This window comes from Centruroides sculpturatus, unplaced genomic scaffold, assembly GCF_000671375.1.
Source record: "Centruroides sculpturatus isolate CEXI.00-Female unplaced genomic scaffold, Cexi_2.0 scaffold486, whole genome shotgun sequence".
Lineage (NCBI taxonomy): Eukaryota > Metazoa > Arthropoda > Arachnida > Scorpiones > Buthidae > Centruroides > Centruroides sculpturatus.
In genome coordinates, this window is record NW_019384720.1 from 54,349 (window position 1) to 78,552 (window position 24,204).

A 24,204-nucleotide genomic window follows, 5' to 3' on the forward strand; every position below is an offset into this window, starting at 1 on the left:
AATTATTTTTTTTTATTAATTTAAATTAAACGTAATACATATAAATCAAATTATTAAATATAAAATGCTTATATTATATAATTAAGTTTTGATTCTAGTATTAAAGAATTTAACATCGTAAACAGTCAGGCGCTAGGATGTTAGTACATTGCGCCATCTGGCGAACGAAATTTAAAATGTAGATTAAATATTTCTTTTTACGTTATGTTGAATAAATTTTACGAGTAAATCTTGGTTAACTTGAGAGTTCACAATATCGAGAGAGTTGGATGTATTCCAATTACATTGGACTTTTTAATAAAGTAATCACTCGATATAGGAAACAACTGCGTACTGTTTCCTACGTAAGAAGCATTGCATTCCAATTACAGTGGACTCTTGATAAAATAAACACCCGATATATCGAACAACAACATTTTTTTATGTATATGGTAAATGATTTGTTTAGTCTTTCGAGAGTTAGCTCTATCCTAATTATATTTGACTCTATAAAATAACCACTCGATAAAGTGAACGGCTTTGTTGGTAACTTATTTATTGTTCTTTATATACATAGCGAATGATTAAGTCTCTTCTGAGGGTGCAGCGTATAAAACACTAAATGCGGCGCGTAAAAAATGATAATAATTTGTTTATGGTTCCTGGAAATGTCGCTGTATTCTAATTATATTTGACTGTTTATAGATTAACCACCCGATATGGCGAACAAATTTATTGTTTACTATGTGGATCTGTCTTCTGAGGGTGCAGCGTGTAAAAACAGCAAACGCAACGCGTAAAAAATAACTTGTAGTGTTAAAAAGTCCCATCAGCAAAGTGACCACGATCGAAAACAATACTTTTTTATACATGAAATAACTCGTTTTATTGTGCATTATCAAATGTAACTATCAGACAGTTACGTTACATAAAAAGAACAATAGCAACGATATACAGAAATGAAAAAATCCAATATAAACATACAGGAATACCCTGTCAAATTTGGTCGTTCCAATTTGTCATCTTGTTATTTTCCATCGAGAAAAAAAATAATAAACAAAATAAAACACAAAAAATGGGAGGAGAACGTCATGTATGGAAGACGAAAGTTGTAGTTGACTAGGAGTGACAGGCCTACTTTAGTCGAGACATACTTATGTACACGTAGGTTATCATATGCTACATTTGTAAATTGCTCTTTCTTGCTTAACAATTGTTTTACTTTGGAGAATTGTTGCACAGATGAATTTTCTCGTATTTTAAACACCCGCAAAGTCCATTTATAAGTGTAACAAATATTGCACGTCCAAACGCTACGATTTAAATTAAACAGTAATTAACGGAAAGGCCATTAAAAAAACTTAACGAGGTTATACATAATTAAGTATGGAAATCCGACAGTTAAAGCTTTCCTTAAACAGAAAAAAAAGGAGGGGAGGAGAAGAGGAAATTATAATAATAAATTCTTCAGTTTATCTAAACTCGTGGTGCATAACAGTGCATCGTGGTTAATTCCTCTGACGAGGATTTCTGGTGTTTTTCAATTTGTTTCGGCTGACTGAATTTTGAAACAAAATGGCTGATCTCTCCCCTCAAACGGCTATAATTTTACTGGCGTCAACTTTGACCTTAATGAACAATGTGTCGTCTCGTATGTAATTGCGTTTCCTAAGAGTTTCTTGAGAAACAAAACGTGGAAAACCGAATCCTAATGCATCCGGTTCTCTGCTAGGTCTTTGGAAATTCTTCCACGTTGGATCTGGCACAAAACTCTCGACAATGTTACACGCTTTATCGGGGGTGGACGATTGATCGTATAGTGTGAAAGAAACAGTATGAGAGAATGGCCAAGGGAGAAGGGAATCGTAATCACCGGGCAAGAGTTTGATGTAGATGGAAAGGTGGGTACCCTCTCCGGCTCCGTTGCCATTTAAAAATACAGTGGCCATTAATTTATACCCGTGTTGACTACTATAAAAGGGTATGCTACACAATTCGAATCCCTCTTTGCTCTTTGCCTCTGTTAGTTTTTGGTTGTAGTCGTTTATTTTCCATAAAAGTACACCCGATGTGTTTAGAGTCATGTTGTGCAATGCTGATCTCAAGGCGCTGATTTGATGCTGCTGTCTAGAAACTAGACCGCACATTAAAACTAAATGAGACTTGACACTTTCTTCGTTATGCTGATCCAAAGCAAACCAAGGACCCTGTAAGATCGGTTAATTAATTAAACAAATTCCCCTTTTTAACGTCATTAACGGGTATAATAAACTGTAATTTTACCTTAAATTTACATCCCATGTCTTTAAAGGCGCAGTGCATAACTACAGCTGAACAATGGTCGTTCATGTGTGTTTCTAACTCTTCTCTGGGTACTTTAACTACTTCGCAACGATTGGGGCATGGCAAAGGATATCTTGGGCATTTGGCAGTGTGATTCTGCAAGTTAAATACCTGATTATAGCGCCATTATACGGAATTTAAAGCGATTTTTAAACAGAACTTACCTGTAATGTGTCGAAAACGAACTCCTTCTGACAATATCGACAGGGTACTAGGCGTTTAGTACAATCATTCAACCTATGGTTATTCATAAATCTCCTCTGCACTTTAGTACCGCATTTATTTTCGCAATAAACGGGTTCGTACTGGCAACAACCCACGTGATTCTGTAAAAAAAAATAACAGTAAATTTTTACAATAAAAATCAAAAGGCGGGTCACGAAATTTTTATAGAATAGAAGAAAACTATAAAAAGCACTTTTTAAAAAGAATCCCCTGAAGCAATTCGCAGATCGAGTGTGTTTAGGTGTCTCGGTAAATGGTTCCATCTGCAGATGTCAACTGGACATCTCCACACCCGCTGGGATTTAAGAAAAGGAAAGTCTGCAGCCTTACAACGTGTAATTTTAACCTTTAAAACTAGGAATATTAAATTTACAAGGTAAAGTGTGCCATTTTTAAGTGCAAGAGCACCAAAATTCCATCCACGCACGCGTTAAAATGTAATATAACACATAAAACGGTGCGGATCATCTCGTGCTTCAAGTTTCTGAGAAACTTGAAGAACAAGATGATCCGCGCCGTTTTAATTATGTATAAAATTTACCTGTAGGGATTCTCCCGAAAAGTCTCTGCCACAGAAGTCACATCTGGTACGACGTTTGGGGCACGTGAAGAGCAGATGATCCTCCATCAGCAGGCGAGGTATCATAGCACCGCATTGATTAGTGCAGGGGGTGGTGTCATATTTACAAGTGTTTAGATGGGCCTGCGGAGAGTAAACAACAATTAAGCACGTGCCAACCCTTCGGTAAATTTCATTAACGCCCCGACAACAATTACAATTATCCAATTGTTTGATTCACGAACCTCAATCATCCCTGATTTCCCTTAAGATCAAACTCGTTTATTTACGTAATAAAGGTCATTTAGACATTAACGACGCCATAAAATAGTTAAAAAAAATAGGGGAGGAGAATTGCCCGCGGAGAATGACCTCATATTTTCATAGGAAATAAAAATATGGCATTGAAATGTTTCATTTTTTCAACACCAGGGGAAAAATCGCTCTTTCCCTCTGTCATCTGCTGTCTTCGTCGAATTTATCTTCGTCTTTTTACACACGAAACGTTTAAATTTCTCTGAGATTTGTTCCGTTTCTGGTTTCATAAAAGAAGTGAAACATTCGCCATGTTTTTAAAATGGCGGATTATATTTACAAAAATCTCATAATTTTAAATAAAATCTTAGATGTGAATGAAAATCAACACGCTGTAAGATGTTTCGATCCATTCGGATGAAACGAAACACGTGATAATGATGAAAATTCTGGCTGTTCCCCATGCAATACTTTGTTCCATTTCAGAATGAAAGAAAATGGCGGCTGTTTCAAATTACACTTATCGAAATTAATTAAGAATATCCATGCAAAACTCCTGTTTCCTCCAAAAAACTCTTTCCTTTTGGAGGAAACAAACAAAATGGCTGCCGTTTCTTCTACATAATAAATCAAGAAGTTTACTTAAATTCTAGTTTAAAACTAACCTGGAGTTTCCTCAACTCATCGGTCCATTTGCACCCTTCCTTGTAATGGATACAATACACCATAGATCCCATAATAGTAGCTTCGGCATCTGGATCGGGGTAAACCTAGAAAAAAAAGGAATAAAATAAATTCAAAATTGGAAAGTGGAACATCGATTATCACTTGGAACAATTGGAGCAGCAAAACTTCGGTACATAACTAGACGAGACACACCCTTTGCTCCGATACATATAATGATTAGTTGATGCCATAACCATGATTTCCCACGAGGCGAGCCGTTTCTTTTATACAGAAAACGCTTGAAAAGAATCCAGGGAGGTGGAAAGATGATACAAACAACCCTGCTAAAAAACTACTTTTTTTTTAAATTTCGGTAGCCGCAACTGTGTTCTTTCCTCCCCTCGAATTGTACGCGGAACCACGCGCTGAAATCTCACATCTGTCGCGCCACGTCATCCCTTCTCACTAGACCAGTGTTTCCCTTCGACCGAACTTTGACCCCGAACGTTAAGTCGTCTTCCTCTATGTCTGTGCGCTTCTGTCGCGTGCTGCGTGTAACGGAGGAAGAGTAATTTATCACTCCCGGTGCCGAAAGATTAGAAACTCCCTAATTTTTAAAACAAGAGCTCTTTCTCCACCGAGCTACTAACACAGTACTCCCTCTTTAAGGTCGTTAACAATAGCATAGTGTGAAGTGGATCGAACTACGCTACCTCGTCGTATTTAAGATAAGCGCGGGCCGCTTCGCGTGGCGCGGCGTCGCCGTCAGCGCCGTCGCGTCTGGAACGATCTGACACGCCAAAAAGGGTGGCGTAAAGAAACTCATAAAGTTAAGCGAGTGCGGGTCGATACAATGTTCACTTTCATCACCCATCGAGCGACGCTTAAATGACTCAGAGTTTAAGAAACTCCCATTTAAATCCTACCTTTCTGTCGACTCTCCTGGCTCCTGCCACCCATCTCGAGAGGGAAGGGACGTTCCAGTCAGCTTCCGTCTCCATGACGACTGACGAACTGTCTGCGAGGGAGGAAGTTGGAGAGAGGAGAGAGGAGACAAACTTGATCGCAGCGCCTCCCAACGGAGTAGTCGCAACGATAGGGGTCAAAGTGGAGCCAAAGAGAGTCAATATAGTAGCGGCTACAGACGGCCTCTCGCGATGTTTTTAGGGGATTTTTAGCGGTTTTTTTCAGAGGTTAAACACTACAAACTCGACAATTTGTAGTGTTTTTAATTACGCAGCGGCGGCGATCGCCGTGTTACAAATGATTTCAAGAAGACTTCTCGTAGGGATGAAGACTAAATTTCCGAAAAGGGATGAGGAATAGACGATTTTTTTTATTATTATTTTTATCTTGATTTTTATGGCACCGTTCCAATAATGTGCAGGTGGCGTTGTCACAGATTTGTACTCCGCACGAGAGGGGATGGAACCCACAGCTGTGACTCACCGCAGTAAGGAGTTTGATCGGAATGACAAATCGAAATTCTCCTTTAAAAAATAAAGAAAAAGTTTCGGGGGACGAAAAAAAGAAGCTATTAGTTTTAGAAATGGGACAGAATATCTTTTATTTTATCTCCGCTGAGATCGGAGATTTCCTCGGATGAATCATAAACCACACTGCACTTAACTCGCCTCATTTCCTCAAACCGTTACATAAATAGGTCAATAAACTAATTAATTCTATTATAAACTCTTATATCTACCCAAATAATGGCTTTATAATTAAGAAAGGAACCCCCTCTCCGATCGATTAAAAAACACCCCCTTTCGATGTTTAGCATTTCTGTTACAGCCTGGCTGAGTAATCGAGAACCGAACCCACGCCTGACCGTAAGGAAGAAACTTTTATATTGCATAAAGATGTGCCGTGGCAACACGGTTATTGATAACTTACAGATGTTGTTTGTGGCGGCTTAAACCCATTTTTTCCCGCTCGTAGGGTCAAAGTAGCTCGTTTAACGTAAGGCTTTAAGTTAAAAAGAAGCGGAAACACACGGACCGAAGCCGAAAAAATGGTTACTTATCGCTCTAATCTATCGATGGATGACTAACACCAATTACTTTCTACATAATTAAAGCCGGCATTTTTGAAAGCTTTTACTCTTCATTTTTATAAATTTTCATTTCGTAATTAGATTTAAAAAATTGGCAGAAAAAAGTTGCTCGACTTTATTTTTTTTCAACTTAAAATCGAATAATGGTCGAACCACTTACCTTAGCGTAATCTAGAGGTAACCGATCTTCCGGACAGGTGAACACTCCTTCGCTGCAAGAAAAAAGGGAAAAAGTCGTATAAAGAGGATAAAGATAAAAGATCAGCCGGAATATTTTGTGCCGAGTTACGCGCTGTAGAAGAACGGGAGCATCGGGTGCATCGGGAAAGGATTGGAGGGGAACACGGAATAAACGTGGATAAACTGCCAACTGATTGCCAAAGAAGGTTAAAAAGTGGCAAAACGTGTATAAGCACGAAAGAGCAAAGAGAACATTTTTAAAAAATAGAGGAAAACACGAAAGAACTACGCTGGAAATAACTGGGCATAGAAAAAGACGGAGAGCATTTCATAATACCTGTATCGTGCGAAAAGAGCGAGTAATGAAGTACGTTCGAACTGTGTTTAGAAAGTAGAGACGAGATATGTATCCGGACTGGCAGTCTGAGGGGTACGAGAAAGAAAAAAAAGAAAAACAAAAATCGTTAGTCTCCGTAGACCAGACGTCTTGTCATAAAGAGCAGTTGTTTCACCAACTGTCTACTGTCGTCTAGATGGCTGGATGATCGCATCCAGCTCTAGCTATGGCCTCTTTGTCAACTGTCGGATGTTAAAATACAGGAAAAGCAAACGAGACGCACGAATAAACACGTAAATGAAAGTGCAACCATTTTTTATTCGCAGACAAATCATCTGTAAAGCCACCGGAATGCGTAAAAACGCTTCAATATCCCCGCTTAAATCATGGTGGCTTTAAATATAATTAGTAGAAAGTCCATAATTTATGGCAATTTATAAAATTTGACAAGTAAAAGTAATATATTTTCATACTTCCTTATAGATTTTGCAATATTAAAAAACGTATAACACGAATTTTACTGATTAATCTTCGTAAGTACGCCGAGTCCCTTCGTGTCGCAACCCCTGGGCGACTGGCGACATCTCGTTTATTTGTTTTTTAACGCTAAATTTATAAAATTTAACGGTAAAAAATAATATATTTTCTTACTTCATTACGGATTTTACGGTATTTAAAACGTATAAACACCGAGTTTATTTATTAATTTCATCATAACGTTGATCCGCGGATGAAAATGAGCGACTCGTCGACGCTAAAAATACGTCATCTCGATATTAATAATAAAGGAGAGAAAAACACGAAGATTACCAAGCAAAATTGATAGAAAATTTGAAGATTCATGCGTACAGACTAAGCAACGAACAGATAAAATGCAACTGTCATCGCGCCCAGTCAATGTTGACGTTTCTTTAAAACATTTCCTGTAAACACGGTAATAAATAGATAAAAATATATATTAAATTTTCTAGAAAATTCCGTATTTTCTGCCAGAATAAATATAAATATTCCTTTAAAATTTGCCAGGGTTTAGTATCCATTTTAAGATAAATTCAGTCGGGAATAAATGTAAGAGTAAGGTCGGGTTGATTGATAAAGATGCGAAGCGACGATAAGTCATTATAAACATTTATCGATATCCGGTCAGAGTTGGGAGACGACGAGCACGATTGATTGATAGACGATAAAAGTTGGCAGACTACTTTATTCGTTAGGCTGCGGAGCCATTACAGAAAAGAAAACAGTAATTCGTTTTTCTTCTTCTTCATCGACGGAAGGGGGCGAGTTCGCAGCGCGACACCCAGAGCGTCACCTTTAACACGGGAAGGTAAAAATGTCGTATCGCTATTGTTTCCGATTATTCGGGCGTTCTTCTATATCTTAAAATGGACTAAAGCGCGGGTTTGTTTTTGTGGGAGGGATAATGGTTGACGTCACGTGGACTGGCAATCCACCCTGTCGGTGGGCAGTCGTAACCGGGTGGCGAAGTATTTTCCTTTTTTCGGGTATCGAATCTGTCCGATCGAATGGCAAACGGTATACCGGAGACGTACGGTACCTTTCCGGTTACCGCGCCAGGATAAGACTTTTCGACGATTTAAAAGCCTCGGCCCAACACGATTCATCCAAAATCTCGCCGTGGCTTTCATCAAACAGACGATTTTATCGCGCCGACTAATTTCTACGCGGTTTCAAATCACTCCGCTGGAAAACATTACGACGAAACAAACTTGTTCTTTATAATATTCGGAGCACGAAAAATAACGCGTTATATATATGCTGAGGAGAGCGACTCGATTATCCTCCAATATACACCATACAATTTTAATATTACGTCAAGCTTTTCTCTGGTTAAAATTTATTGCGCCTTAATACACAATAACGAATTTAATACATAAACAAAACGTTTCTGTACAGTCGCGTCGCGCGCTCCTAAGCGGATTAATTACATTTTTCTACCACTTATTTATTAATGCATTTTGCCCGAGCGACTCTCGATTAACCGGAGGACAGCCTTTAAAAATCAAAATTAAAAACGCTTTTAATTTATTCCGGGTGAGTTAAAGCGGAATTAATTATTTTAAAAGAGTCGCAGTTATTCTGCTTTAGTTTAAAGTACAGAATTTAGTAAGGAATTAAGTAGAAAATTCAGTTTACAATTATACATTAAAGTGTACAATTTTGTACTTAATTTGCTTTAAGTTAAACTTCTAACTTAATTTAAGTACACGATTAAGTAAGGAATTAAGTACAAGATTCTATGTTCAATTATGCAATTAATTGTACAAATTCGGCATATTTTTGTTATTTATGAATATTTTTCTGTAAATAAAAAAAGTATAGACGTTAAAACGTTTAAAAATACATTTTTGTACAGAAAAATAGTTTTTAATGGGAAAAAAACGGCATTTTATGTCACATCCCGCGACAAAACCACCTGGACAAAAACCCCTACGCATCCTCGACTTCAATGATAATCATCTGTACAATATAAGTACATTGTGTACAGTACTTTTCTTCTTATAAACTGATAGTTTAAAGCACAGAATAGGGACGTAACGTTTATCTACCGTAAATTTAAAGAGAAACGAGATTCCTCGCACGCCAGCGACAGATGCGAAACGTCGCGTCGCCAATCAACACGATGAGAAACGTATCGATGACCGGAGGAAAAGTAAATATAAGAAAATTAAAGATTTCTTTATATCGAGAAAGGCAAATAAAGCGAGAATGCGAGCTAGAGCCGTGTAATAAAGAAAAGTGCAATTCTCATCAAGTACAGTCAATAAGATACCAGATGTCGGCAACCAGCTGTTCGCAGATGTACAGTACAATATAAGGTAGATTCACGCCAACAAAATAACTAACGGCAGAATTCTCAGAATGTTGTTGCAATGGTAATTAACTACGTTTCAAATTGCTACAAGCTGGTTTTGTCGAATAATTAAAACACTTCAGCCATTTCTTTAAAAAAACAAAGAAAAATCTATCATAATGACTCGACTGTACCAAGCAAATATGAAACCCCAACTTTTTTTCTTGACATCCTTACATTTATTCAAACTGACACAAATTCATATTTAATCGAAATTTTGCAATAAAAATGACTAAGTTAGATAACGTAGTAAGCTGTTAAAATTCCAGATAACAAGCGTCAAACATCCTCCCCCTTACACCGTTCAAACGACCAGAAAGGGCGTAGCAAATGACACTTTTAACATCCAAATTATTGTAGAAATTCTGCTGCGCGATGCGTATCATTAACAAATTTAACAGAAGATATATCCTGCAGAGATGGGGGTTTATATACCCTGAAAAAATGGGGATTCGCATACCCTGAAGAGATGGGGTTTATACGTCCTGAAAAGATTTATATACCTTGAAAAGGGGTTCTATGCCCTGCAAAGGTAGAGGTTTATATACCTCGCGAAGTAGAGCAACGGAAAGGTACTAGAAAACAGCGTGGCACTGAAATGTCAACAATTCGATTGGTTTGTTGACATTTTTATTCTAAAGAATATAATTTAATCTACAACATAATTTTTTTTTACTTTTCAATAAAAATAAAAAAACTAGATGTACTGTACAAGCTGCCATATTAGTCATTATCACTTTCTGTACATTATAAAAATAAAAAGTCACGTTACTTTAAGAAGGTTAACACTACAATAAAAGCTATAAAAATACTTACTATAATAGCATTTTTTAAAAGATAAGTATTCGATCATTAAACTAATTTTAAAGCGTAACAAATGAATTTTCCTGTAAAGAAACAAAAGAAGGTTTTCGGAAAATATAAAATGCAACTCATGCAAAGCGTGTATGTCCTATTTAGGAGAACAGTGGGGAAAAGCACGACGAACGAGGTCCTGTTTCGACTCGTCTACAACACCTCGACCCCCCTCGACAACTCAGCTTAGTTTTGCAGGCCGAGTAGACTTATACACTACGAAATGGACAGATAATTTGGTGTATATTTCGCGTATACAGATTCCTGTACATTCCTTAACAGGTCTAACCCGTCCACACACCAGCTCTGATAGGTGGAAGACAAAAGAAAAACATCCTACCTCTCGGCAATCTTGGAGGGAAAGTTAGGGTTACCGCATAATGCCTGTCCCATAGAAAACATAACAATGTCAACAAAGGGAACGTCGTAAACGTTCGACACATCGAACTTTTCTAATCTGGCACGATCGTAGCGCCACAATAACAACACCTACGACGTCACACCGTCACGTGCTTATTGTAGACTCCGCAGCGGACGTCGGCTTTGCCCCGAGCAAAGGAAGTGATCGAGAACTGGATATCCAGTTTGTCTCGCTGTCCGACTAGTTTTCGTTGCCCTCCCTCCCTCCCTCCCTCCCTCCCTCCCTCCCTTCCTTCCCCCTCTACACTTCAATTAGGTTTTCGGGACTCATTCACTACTTATAGTTGTTAGCGAAGTAGAAATATTTTGCTCAAGGCACTCGTCTAGTCTTGGGAAAGTCAATCGTTTGTGGGTTGAAAAAGGCGACTCTTCTATTGCCTTTTGTATATTTTTAATCGCTTTTTTGCGTCACACAGTCCAACACACACGACAGGTTTTCCATTTTGTGTGAATGGAGACGAAGGCTACACGTATTAACTCGAGCCGCCCCCCGTGTTTGTTTTAGGGACATTTTAAAGCATCTCGACCGAGAAAAACGTAATTAATTCTCTCGAACGGTTTATAATAATTATATTTTCGAATTTCGTAACGTAGAAACCCATTATTTCGCTTCGAGTAATTAATTTCGAAGGCCGAACGACACTCGGAAATCCCCCCTTTTTCGATTTTCTATCCGTTCTAATTATCCATTTAATATATTTAAAATGAAAAATTACGCTGTGAGAAAGTTGCGTGACTTTCGAAGGAGAGGAAAAATCCGGGGAATGAACGAGAATTTGGAAGTAGAAACAGCGACTTTCCTCCATACAGATCGATACGGGGTATGACCAGACTCGTGTTTTCAGTTGTTAAAAATTGCATTCTATCATCTAAATCCTATAAAATGGAATTTTATCTTCTAGGATTTAAGTCCTGTTCTTTATACAAACTTAAAAATTGCTGTTATCGACTTTCTTGAAACTAGTACAGAACTATATTATTTTAATTACGCCGTGTCTCTACCCCCTTTATATATAGTTACAGAAGTTTTCTGAAAATATATTAAATATAATTGGCTCTTGTATCCTGTTATGAAGTTAGCCTCAAGGTTTAAACTCTGCGGGAACACAAAAATACATTATCAGTAATTTCGTTACGGATTTCTTTCGTAACACAACTAAACGAGCGAGTATCAAAGTAAATAATCGAATGTTTATCGGAAAACATTGCTCAAAACCTTCTCCAATATCTCATATTAACTTTTATAAGTAAACAGTTCGAACTAATGCAGAAAAGTTGGAGAAACTCGCAAGTTTCTCCGCTGTATCGGCTTATAGAAAACCCTGAAAAATTCCATAAAATTATATATTTGCTCACAAAAATTGTAATTACAATTACAGAAGATTTGGCCAAATATCCAAATTTTCAATTACTTTTAATATTTTTAAATCTAATTAAATTTGAATTTTGAATTTTTCGGGGCATCCGAAATCCGTCCGATCATCGATATCGTCGACAATTTAATACGAAATACGCGTAACTCGATATAACGCCAGAAAAATAAATAATAGTAGAATAAAAGTTGTTTCGCGCCCGTTACCCGCTTAACCCGACGTAACCGTCTGCGTGACGAATTCATCCAGATCCAAATGTTCAAATTCGACATAAATATATTATAGAAACAAGTTTTTAAAATTTATTCTAGATATAATCCGCAATACGGCATCGGAGACACGATTAAATACGGAATGTCCGGCTCCCGATCGTCATCGTTCATCATCAACAATCTTCCTCCTATTGATATATTCTTCCTATTCTGCTTCTGCGCAAGAGTAGCAGGAAGAAAACTTCTTAAGCGTATTCATCAAACCACCCGAACATCGTTACGAAGATAAATTTCTATGTTACGCGTATACTATCGGTGCTGATGCCGATGATTTGCAGTACGAAGAGTTCGGTACGATGAAGAGTACGAAGATAAGAAAGGAAGAAGAGAACTTCTTGAGGATTGGATTAATGGAATAAAGCGATGCAACGCGAGCCCTATTTAGATGAACAAAACCCGAAAAACTCCGTGTGGGAATCCTGTCGGTCGGGTGATGTGTTAGGTGGTGTTATCCATTCACTGGGCAAAGCTTTCTAACCATAGTTGTTAAGGAGGACGACGACGATGAAAATCACTTACTATATTACGCTTATAATATTGATAAAGAGAAAACTGTAGAAGAAGAGGGGAGGAAGAAAGATTCTTTCGTGTACTCGGCAAGAAATTTGATCATCATTACGATCACTTACTACATTAAGTATAAAATATTGATAACGCGATAATGATGAACTACAATTATAGATAATAAAATTTTAGGAGAAAGATTTTAGACTTTCATATTATACAGGAATACGCTTAGTTTGTGTGCCAGTCCGTAACACTCGATATAATCCCGATTATCCGAAGATCGAAGACATTTCGCTCTCTAGATCGATGGAGAATAGGGTTTCTCATTTCCCGGTCTTTGGCTTGTCCCGGGATTCCGGGATAAAAGTGAACTGTTTCTCGGAATCCCGGGATATTTTTAAGGTATACAAAATATGTCGAAATTAAATGATATAATTATTTTTCATTTTTTAAAGTAATTTTAAAGTTCTGTTTCATGCAAAATCATATTAATAATGCCGTGTAAGATATATAATAAAAATTACCTTCGAATTACGTAGAAATTTTCATAAATAGAAAAAAATTGATTGAAGTTGGCTAGAAACTGCATACAACAACAGCAACAATGACAAAAATGCTTCGAATCGAGTTAAAAATTAAAAATTGAACTTAGATCAAACTTGTAACTTGGAAGATAATTTTCGTTTTTAAATAAAATATAATACAAAATATTGTAAACTTTTATAAGATTTTAAAAAGCAAAGATGATCGATACTCGGATCACTCACTCTAATTCTTATTTTAGTAATGAAAAGTCTCGCTACCGAGAATGCCCTTTCCGATTCAATCGATGCGATTGGAATCGTCTTTAATGCATTTAAGAGAAGACGGATATTATGTGTTTTTTCACCCGTAGCCTGCAAGATTGTAGTACTTCTCTTTAGTATTTTTGATTTGCCGCTTTAATAGCGGCATCCAGCTTATAGCTCGATAATGCGGCAATTGGTTCGGCTTTAATAATCGGGTTTACGAAGAAAAACTTGCTACTCGCAGACTTTATACTCGTTTGTATCTTTGCCCAATTTGCGCAATTTGGCGTTACGCATTTATCGAAGCTACCGGGCGCGGTTAAAAATTAAGACGGCGTAAGCGCAATTATTCCATATATTACGGCTTCTGACGAGTAAAGAATTTTCATGCTCCTGCCACAAATAAGCTAAATATTGATTATCGGCCATTTGTGATGTGTCGTAACCAGCAAAAATTAAAAAAAACTAATAGGTAGGTTTAAAATGAATAAATACAAATGTATTCTGACAGTCAATGAGATAATTATGCTTTTTATTTGCAAAATGTCTTAACCTAAAAACAAAATAAGAAAAAAAGTGAATTTTTAAGAAATTTGCGGGATTTGCCGGGATCCCGTTTGAGAAACACTAATCGAGAATCGATTTAGGCTTAGTTTCAAATTGAAATACGAGCAGTTTGTCCATCCGTCTGTCGGTAACTCGTTATGTATTCATAATTATCTTACGATATTTTATTTTCTTGCTTCTAAACATCTCCCGGAGCATCTAGAAGAAAAGAGGCGAAAGATCTCTACTTGTCATAAGTTTTCTGCTTCCGAATTAATGATAATTTAGTCATCGAGAGATTTTTTCGTGCTTATCTATCGTAGAAAGTGTACTGTACATGTGTACTGTACATACAGGTGTACAAATATTTAATTTTCTTTCAACTCTTATGTTAATTAATGGTTATCAATAGAATCTTATTAATTATAATTATATCCCGGGGTTGTATGTAAATATAGATGCTGATGATTATATAGAAACTCTTCCTCTATCGATTGACAGATGATGCGCACCTGCCTTGCAAAGTTTTTCTGCTTGGATAGAGATTTCGTGTTTAGTGCTGATGCCGAGGAGCAGCGGGATGTGATTAATCAAGAATACAAACATTCGGGTAAACACTTTGGGGATTTTATTTGTAAATATAATTACATCCCTTCCAAGATGGAGATAAATAAAGAAATTCTCCTTTATTTTTTTCCTCCTCCCTTGGCAGAAACAAAACGCTAGTCAACTCTTTCGATATAGCGAACTAAATTCATTCACTCTATACACAAAGAACACGTTGTTCATTCGAAAGTTCGCTATATCGAGTTGTTAGTTTATTAGGAGTGTTCTGTAGTCGGAATACAGTCGACTCTCGAAAGGCTGAATTAAATCATTACTATATACAGTAAGCGCTAATAAAACTGTTCGCTGTAACGAAATTCGCTATATTAGAAACACATCGCATATACTGTAAATTCTTGATATAGTAACCCCCGATATATTGTACAATTTTCTTTCTTCTTGCTATTCTTTATATATAGGCCTATATAATGACTTCTTGATATAATGAACTCTTGATTTTGCTCAGTGCTTTAAAAGATGGCAATATCGAGGTACTATCGTAATCTAATTATTAAATACACAACTTTTAGAATAATTAATAATAACATTTTAGTTTATAGATGAGAGTAAAAACAAATAATTAAACTCAATTGGAGGCAGTAAATGTAGGTTCTATGTAAAGACAGATTAACAGACTTTTCCCGCGGGGTTATAGGTCATAGGTGGGGTACCGCTAAAACTTTATTACACTTTGTTAATGTTTAACGAGCAACATTTTTTATAACTATTGACACTCGAACACGCGCTTAGCCCTCCTTATCCCTTTCTCTTTCAGCGCTATAAGCGGGTTTTACTGATTTTCTAAGAATAAAATCAATAATTTAGACTTTCTTCCATTTGTTGGGAATTAAAATCTTCGTACTTTTAGTTTCTAAAGCGCCTTACTCGATAAAACATCATCATCGAGACTAACGATATCTAAAGGAAAGCGCATTAAAGAAATTCGATTGTTTCTAGAAGTGAACAGATTAGAGAATTTCAAGAAATTTTACAAAACATTTAACTCTAGTTATAAAAAGAATCGGAGACAAAGAAATGGACTAAACATAACTTTCGACGTTAAAAAATCAATATTTAAGCTAGGCCCATTAATACACAATGGAGTCTTGATATAGTGAATGATCTAGCTGTCCTTTCAGAGTTCGCTGTATCGAGGGTCTAATGGGCTTTGATTACAACGAATTCTTAATACATGACCTAAATTCACTACATCGAGGGTTTAGTGTGTTCTACTCAGAATAGACTTTCGATATGGTAAATGATTTAGCTCGATCGTTTGAGAGTTCGCTACATTAAGGTTACAGTGTATTCTTGTTATAGTAAACGATTTAACAGTTTAATATATCGAGGGTCTACGGTGCTTCACAGTAATTCACTATATTGAGACTCCAGTAGGCTATATTCTCATTAGAGTGGATTCTTGATATGATTTTAACTTAGTTCTTTAAGAGTTCACTATATCGAGAGTCCAGTTTAATTTATAAATTGTTCTTATCTTGAATGCGATTTATTATATTCTATTCTAAGAAATTGGGACTTTCTAGTACTTTTTCTCTTACTTCCTGATAAATGAACCATTTAAAATCTTCATCTTCTCCTTCCAATTATCAGTTACAATTGCAAATTGGCCATCTTCGAAAGCTCCAAATATCTAGAACATTAATTAGACTTAAATAAGAAAAAAACATAGCAGATTCTTTCCCCCTTATAACGTTACTCCTTTCTCACATTCGTTATCATGCTTCATTAATATTCTTGACGAATGCGAGCCTTCTAACGACGTTAATTTACAGTTCAGGTTGTCAATTGCGGGCTCTTTTTTGCTTCCTGACTTCAAAGACGAGATCACAACCCACGAGTCACGAGCTACTAAAAATCCCCCGAAAGTTAGTTAGTTTAAGAAGTAAAATCCCCCAAATATTAGCAATTTGAGTTATGAAAATTAGCCGAATTCTCCCAATTTTTCGTGCGTTTGGCCTACACGAATTCGCTTATCCGGATACGTTTAAACGAGTCTTTTTCTTAAATAAATGGAGACTGAATCCCTCTCTTCATCGACCCAATTACGTTGTGTAATTGCAGGTTCTGGGGGATTTTCGTTGAAGTAACTATCTCGTTACACTCCAACGATTCTCCCCTTTCCTGAGAAATTCTCCGCAAAGAATAGAACAATTTCTATTATCTCTGGACACAAATAATGGGCAAGAATAAGGAATTCTTAGATAAATCTACAGGAAACTCGCTTGTTCGGACCTGTGTAACAATCAATATTGAGCTGTGTTAATTAAAGATACACGCTGAGTTAACAGATCTTTGATAGATGAAACCCTATTCCTGTCTCTTTTAACTTCTTTTATTCACTTAAATAACTGTTTTCTGAAGCACCGAAGCTTTTTTATGTTGATAAAACCTCCGAAACCACCAAAAACTACTAAGAAGTAAGATTAACGGTAGAGGTGGTGTAGTTGCTCGCATCTAATCAATAGCAACATTAAGAGCGATCATTACTCATTATTTAAGGGACTCGTGGCCCTTTTATTCGCTTAAATAATGGTTTACTGAAGTGCCCAAGTTGTTTAATGTTGATAAAACCACCAAAAACACCAAGATTATCGAGTGTAGTTGCTCGCATCCAATCAATAGCAACACCAACTGTGATCACTTAACCATTATTTAAGTGAATGAAAGCCCTTTCGTCGACTTAAATAGCGGCTTTCTGAAGCGCCCAAGATGTTTTTACGTTGATAAAACCACCAGAAACCACCAAAACCCACCAAGATTATCGATAAAGTCAGTCGTTCGAATCCAATCAATAGCAGCACCAAGAGTGATTACGGCATCGAAAATTGGGAACGTTACACCCATATCTACACCCTGCAACTCGTCATAGAACCACTTAATCTGTAGACAATCCCTTTAGATTGATGTACAGAATAATCCCCGCCATCTGTTTTGCTTTCCTGGCGTAACAAACACGAGCATCTTTGTGACAAAACGTAACTGAGTTACGTTTGCACGTTAACGAGATTCTTCGCGGGTTATCCGATATTCCAACGTTGGACAGTGTAACAAAAGATCGTTTGTGCGTGACACAGCTTCCTTCTATTCCTTCTATTTATTCCTCGTCTCTTCCTTTCGTCAATGGCCCTACTGTTTTCTGGTAGTAAGTTTTTGTGGCGGGGAGGGACACGCGCGACCTCGAGGTCGAGGGGTAGGAGACTTAATAAGAAGCGATTGGGTGCTAGTTTTATTGACGTCACTAGATAAGTCGAGGTCGTATCTAAATTAAGAAACCTCCAAACCCCCAGTTTTTCGCTCCCCCGTCGTGTAAACTCGCTCGATATCGTTAATTCCCGTTACTGAAACACCGTTAGCGCGAATGTAATTAACACGACTGTCATTTAAGTTAACTGTGTTGGGTTAATTGCGTTTTTTGGCACATTTTCTCTTTATTTTTAACATCTGTGGGAGCAAAATTTAGGGCGTTGATGACACCGGAAACTAGTTATTGATACTTTGTGGGGTTGGGCAAGAAGCTGCGGTCAAAACACACAGTTCTTGTATTAGTTTCACTCCAAATAAAAACATATGGCAACCATTTACAACTTGGATGGATTTAAGCTGTGATACAGGAGCCTCTCCCACCCTCTTCCACTCACTCTCTCTTTTTTTAAGTTGGGCTTGCGTAATCCACCTCACAAATAACCGTAATAGCCAGCGAGGATCTCGGTTTAAATTACGAAATTAATTTTATTTATGTTTTCTGATTTATAAAAGTTCTTGTATTTTTAGGAGGAAAAACACTCTTTTCTATTTAAAACATGCCATATTTTATTATTTTCTAGCGAATTTTTGCTATTTTACATTTTAAAAAATCCGATTTTTTCATTCTTTTCAAGCAAATCTTCGCCATTTTTAAGCTACTTTACACACACACAAAATGCTATTTGTTATTATATTCTAGCGAATTTTTGACATTTAAAAGCTATTTTACATTTTAAAAATCCTGTTATTTTTTTATTATTTTCTGTTTTAAAGCTATTTCAGATAAATTATATTATAATTGTAGGCGTAAATTAGTTTCAACACAGTAAACAGTTATTTTCGATATAAAAATATGCTTCATTTATTATAATTTTTACATAATGCAGCTGATTAAAGCATTAAAATAGGTTTGGAAGTTAAGTTTATGATAAATGAAAGACAATATGAGTTGGAAAATTTACTTATGATGAGTCATAGCGAGCGGTTATTTGATGTCGGTTAAACATCCTTGTTAAGTTTCCCACACTCTTCACAAATGAAACCATTAGTCACGCTTACGTCCAATTCTAAATACAGAAAATAGCAAATGCAAGGACGAGCAAAAACATTCGTTGTGACAATTCACGCCTTTACAAAGGGCCTTTAATTTTTTATGCCCGTATAAAATGCCTTTAAGCCTTTAGAAAGGACCTTAGAAAGTGCCTTTAAAAATGCCAATTCCTTACGCCTTTAGAAAGAGCCTTTATGCTTTTACAAACTGCCTTTAATTCTTCACTCCTTTATAAAGTATCTTTAATTGTTTATCTTTTTACAAGTGCCTTTGATTCTTTAGAAAATGCATTTTCCTATCGATTATCAAGCGCAAAATACTTTTGTTTTAAAGATAAACACGTAAATTTCATACACCGTATTTTAAATCACTTGTATTATTATGCGTTTTCTTACAGTAAACGGCATTATAAATGCGGAAAAAAGCGAAGAAACACCGGAAGCATCCCGCTCGATCCAATGAAGAAATAATTAAATTAATAGGGATTTTATTCGAATATATACGAAAGGTCACCTGGTTAGTAACCTTTGACCTTTGAGTAAGTAAACTTTGCCAATAAATGGCGAAAATTTTCTTGTTTCTTTACTTTTTCCTTGCCAAGAATGAAATGTTGTTGATTTATCTTTTGAACTTGTCACGTAAATTCTAAAGAATTGTTTTTTGGGGGACAAATAAACACCAACTGGAATTTTTATCCAATGATAAGCTTACATACATTTATACATTGTTTTCCTTTTAGTAAATCAAAATGTCTTTCCTCTCCTCGTTACAAGTTAATAGAAGAATGTATCAAACTTTATTTCAAAATATGGTTTGAAAATATTCAATTTTTTTTTTAAATATATACAAAGATATATTTTAAAATAATTTTTAAAATACTTTAAGTAAAGATTTTGATAGTTTTGAAAAATTTTTAAAGGGAAAATACACTAAAAATTGGCTAAAATTCTTATTTTAAGGAGTTGGAATCATACTTTAAAGGGTTTTAAATTAAGCAAATTAAATTATGTTTTATTTTCATTAATTTTTTTATCAGTTTTTTAACTTTTAAGTAATTAGTTTGACAGTTTTGAGGATTTTTAAAAGAAAAATTACCCCAAAAATTCAGTAAAACTCTTATTTTAAGTGGCTTAAATTGACTAAAATAAATTATTTTAACTTTTTATCAACGTTTAAAACATTTTTACTAAACATTTCGACTAATTTTTGGGGTTTTTTAATAGAAAAATCTGAATTATTAATCAAAATTCCATATAAAATATTTTTTAAAAAATTAATAAAATCGAATTTTTTAGATTATTGTATTTCGTACAAAAATATCAGTTAACATCCTTAATTTCCAACGTTTAAATTTGAGATATTTTGGAAATTTGGCATTCGTTTAATATCTAAAAACAACCGAGAAATTTTCTAAATTAAAACCAGAATTCATTTAAAAAAATCCTAAAAATTCGTTAAATAAAATGAATTTAAAAAGATGCGGTTCCTCGATATAGTGAACTCCCGTAGGACTGATCTAAATCGTTGGCTGTATCGAGTGATGGCTTTATCAAGAATCCTATTTAATTGCTCTCAGTATAGCGAATTTACCAGGGAACCAGCTAAATTCCTCATTACATCACCAGTCTACTGTACCTTAAAACAAAGTCGAAAAATATATTTATTAAAATTAAACTTGGGATTATTTTTTAATTTAAAAATTTATTTAAACATCAAAAAAGTCTTTCTTTAAACAATAAAACGTAAAATCGCTTCCTGAAAGCGCATTCACACTCCAATGACACGGAACAAAAGTAAGAGGAAGTCGACTCGTTACACGGCTCCACACCTTCTAAAAATTAATAATTCCTCGTATCTTGCTTAATAACACATTACAAACCTTGTTATTAACTCACAAATTACTTTAATACAAGGTTATTAATAACTGAAAAAATTCCCTGTTGCGAAATTCTTAAAGTGGCTTACGGAAGAAAGATGGCGGCCGGTAGACGATGTAGACATTTGATCCGCACGAATACTTTCAAAAAAATATTTAAAAATGTGTATATTAGATGTAATATAATTAGGTTTGAGTTATCGTTTTTAAATGATGTAACGCTATACGTCTTATCAACGCTAGTATTACAACATATTATAAAAACTTTTATAGATATGAGTCTGTTTCTATAGGCGTTGCGAGTTTGACCAATATGGCGGCAGTTGTAGATTTAAATGGCTCGTCTGAATACCACTTTTTTAAAATCAACTACGTTTTTATATTATTGCTTTCAAGTAAACCATTTAAATTTTGTAAAAGAATTCGAGCCTTATTCAAATTTATTACTGTATACACAAAATATATTAACGAATGCGTACAGAAAGTAAACTACACTCGCTAGTGATCGAGTGGATAAAACCACTGAACACTAGTAGAAGACGGTGGGTTTGAGCCCGATAACGGGCCGGCTGCGTCGATTTTCCAGGTTTTCTTCACGGTTCTAAGGGATCTAAATAGGAACACGTAGGAAATTCTTCAGAGAAGAACCCTCTTAACATCTAAATAGTGGCCGGTTTCGCATTGAAAATCCTCCAGAGTTGAACCCTTTAACAGATCTCCCTCGCGTTGCTTCGCCTATTCCAAAAAATCCTCCCAAAACACAATTGCTTAATAGAAATTAAAGATACGATTTTAACCTTAAATATTTATTAAGAGAGAGTAAAAACTCGAACTACTCCTCTCCATCCCCATCGAACCGAGGATGCTGTGAATTATTTCTCTTGTAATTTCGTTTAAGACGAGAGTTATAATATAAAACAACTTATCTGTATCTTCACGGGAAGAATTATAGATATTATTTAGACATAAAGTAGAAAGTAGACGGCTTAGTTTCTATTACGGGGCACCCCCTTTTGGGAAGAAAACAATTGAAACGCATTCATTTGCATTCAAGTTTCTTAGGGTCTTGTTTTATTCATGAGTATTGGATGTGATATGTTGTATTTTATGTAGAGTAAGAGGGACCACATTTTGGTTCCGTGATTTAGTTACTCGATACAACTGGGATTTGCCAACTCTGCATTCTTCCCTCGTCCTCGATTCTTTGTCAATGGAGCGAGGCTTTTATCTGCCACATTCGTTTGAAAATGCCAAATGTCAAATGAAATTTCGTGGGATTTAAATTTATCGCGAGCAATCTGATTATATAGAAAAGTTTTCGCATGAGCGATTTGGAGGTCCTGAATAACAAGATCCTCCATTGATTTCGTTCAATCTATTGCTTTGAAGTCTAATTTACTTTATGTATTTTTTAAAAAGTTGATTAATTATCAAAGGAATTAATGTAAAAATTTCCTATCTGTTGTACTGTATTTTTATGTATCGTCTACATCTCTTTAAAACGCATCTTTAATTAGAATTCTCCACTTTAAAAGCTACATTCAATTACAATTCGCACTTTAAAGGATCCTTTCACTGAGAATCCTCCACCTTAAGTACATACTTTCGATCAGAATCCTCCAATTTAACGCCTTCCTTCAACTAGAATCCTCACTTTAGAGGATCATTTTACTAAGAATCCTCCACTTCAAAGAGCTGCCTTCAATTACACTCCTCAACTGTACACAACTCTTTACAGCAGGTTACGATAATAAACACCACGAAAAAACTAACTTAAACGAAGAAGATAAAGTACTTAAATCCTTTGAAATAATATTAAATTCCAGTATTAAAAAATGGAGTTAGAGAAATTCTAAGAAGAGATGTGCCAATCGATGAGATCTTCTCGTGTCCATACATTCATATGCTCCAGTTGGTGGGAAGTTTGTCAACCTCTTAACGACCTCCTAGTTCCGTAAAAGGCCAACAGGGAGCGGTAGGAACACGGCGAGGTTATCAACTTACACCGAAAATCCCCCCCGCAATAACAGTTAGATAGAGCGCGCTATCTCGACGCCTGGAGTAAATATAACACGAACAAGATGTAATGAACCACTGGCAAAAAAATAAAATAAAAAATATGTCCAGGCGTCCGTAAGTCGGTAAACAGTTTTTTTAGAACCCCCCTAAAAAAAGCAATATATCGGTTTTAATTACGGGAGATAAACAATATGGCACCAGTGTCAACGTACAGGAGTGCCAAAAAACTTATGGTTATGACCTCATTTCCGTAAGGGAATCTCGGGTGGATCTATCTATAAATAGATTAAAGTAAAAATCTTTTATAAATTTTATCTCCCTTGTTAATTATCCTTGAAGAAAAATGATTGTTTCTGCGTAAGAAACAGGAAAAATTCTTCTATTGTAAGACAGAAAGTCAGAAAGAGAACTGGCAAAGTGCCTTTTTCTCCTCCTCCACACTCGTAATACAGTTAACCGAGAAAACTCTAGAAGCAAGTAAATTTGTAATAAATTTTTATAATGTACTTTTTGTACATTTATCTAATTCTTCTTGTTTCTTCGTCCAGACAACCAGACAAACGACATCGATCCGCAAGAACTGTTTCAATATCGTTTTTCTTAAACTATTGGATGGGAACGAACTTCTTTTGCAACTATAAACTTTAAATTTCTTTAAAATGTGCCCATTTACCTATTCGTACCAACGTATACCGTAATTGGGTTCGTCCCGATAAATGATGGTATATGTAGATGCGTGGGAGAACTGTGTGAGTTTGTAGCTGCGAGCTGCCAAATTTTATGGGCATATCGGTATGTGTGAGTATATTATGGAAGCTTTGCATGCATGTATAACTATAGTAATGGTCATACATATTTGTAAGGAGTCTCGAAGCCCTGCAAAAGTAATGTACGGGTATATCGAAGATAATATATGGATATACAGCTACAAGCTGCCAAATTTCGTACAGAATTTGGCAGCTTGTAGCTGTTTATGTATACAATAACTCGTGTTTTGTAAATCGTAAACATTTTATTCTCATTTGCATAAAAATTCTCTATTTCATTTCGTTCCGATAACAAATACATAGAGAACAACGGGCAGACAGCCTGACTGATTTTTTTGTGTCAACATCGCTGGGGGATGTTTACGTAGTAAAAATAACTCTCAAC

General features: G+C 35.8%; 1 protein-coding gene across 6 annotated transcripts in view; it reads right to left on the bottom strand.

Moving 5' to 3' along the window:
* Positions 1-839: 839 nt before the first annotated feature.
* Positions 840-24,204, bottom strand: part of LOC111628003 (TNF receptor-associated factor 4-like) — a 146,890-nt gene continuing 123,525 nt past the window's right edge. For 3 of the 6 annotated variants that reach the window (XM_023371715.1, XM_023371714.1, XM_023371719.1), the window contains exons 2-7: positions 6,244-6,295; positions 4,027-4,131; positions 3,089-3,250; positions 2,487-2,648; positions 2,263-2,418; positions 840-2,186 (exon numbers count right to left, since the gene is read on the bottom strand). In XM_023371715.1, coding sequence (XP_023227483.1) covers positions 1,572-2,186; positions 2,263-2,418; positions 2,487-2,648; positions 3,089-3,250; positions 4,027-4,131; positions 6,244-6,295 — 1,252 coding nt within the window. In that variant the 3' untranslated portion in view covers positions 840-1,571. Of the gene's footprint in view, positions 2,187-2,262; positions 2,419-2,486; positions 2,649-3,088; positions 3,251-4,026; positions 4,132-4,953; positions 6,198-6,243; positions 6,296-6,600; positions 7,554-10,670; positions 10,814-24,204 lie in introns of those variants that run through there. The other 3 variants (XM_023371716.1, XM_023371718.1, XM_023371717.1) reach the window with 3 other exon arrangements.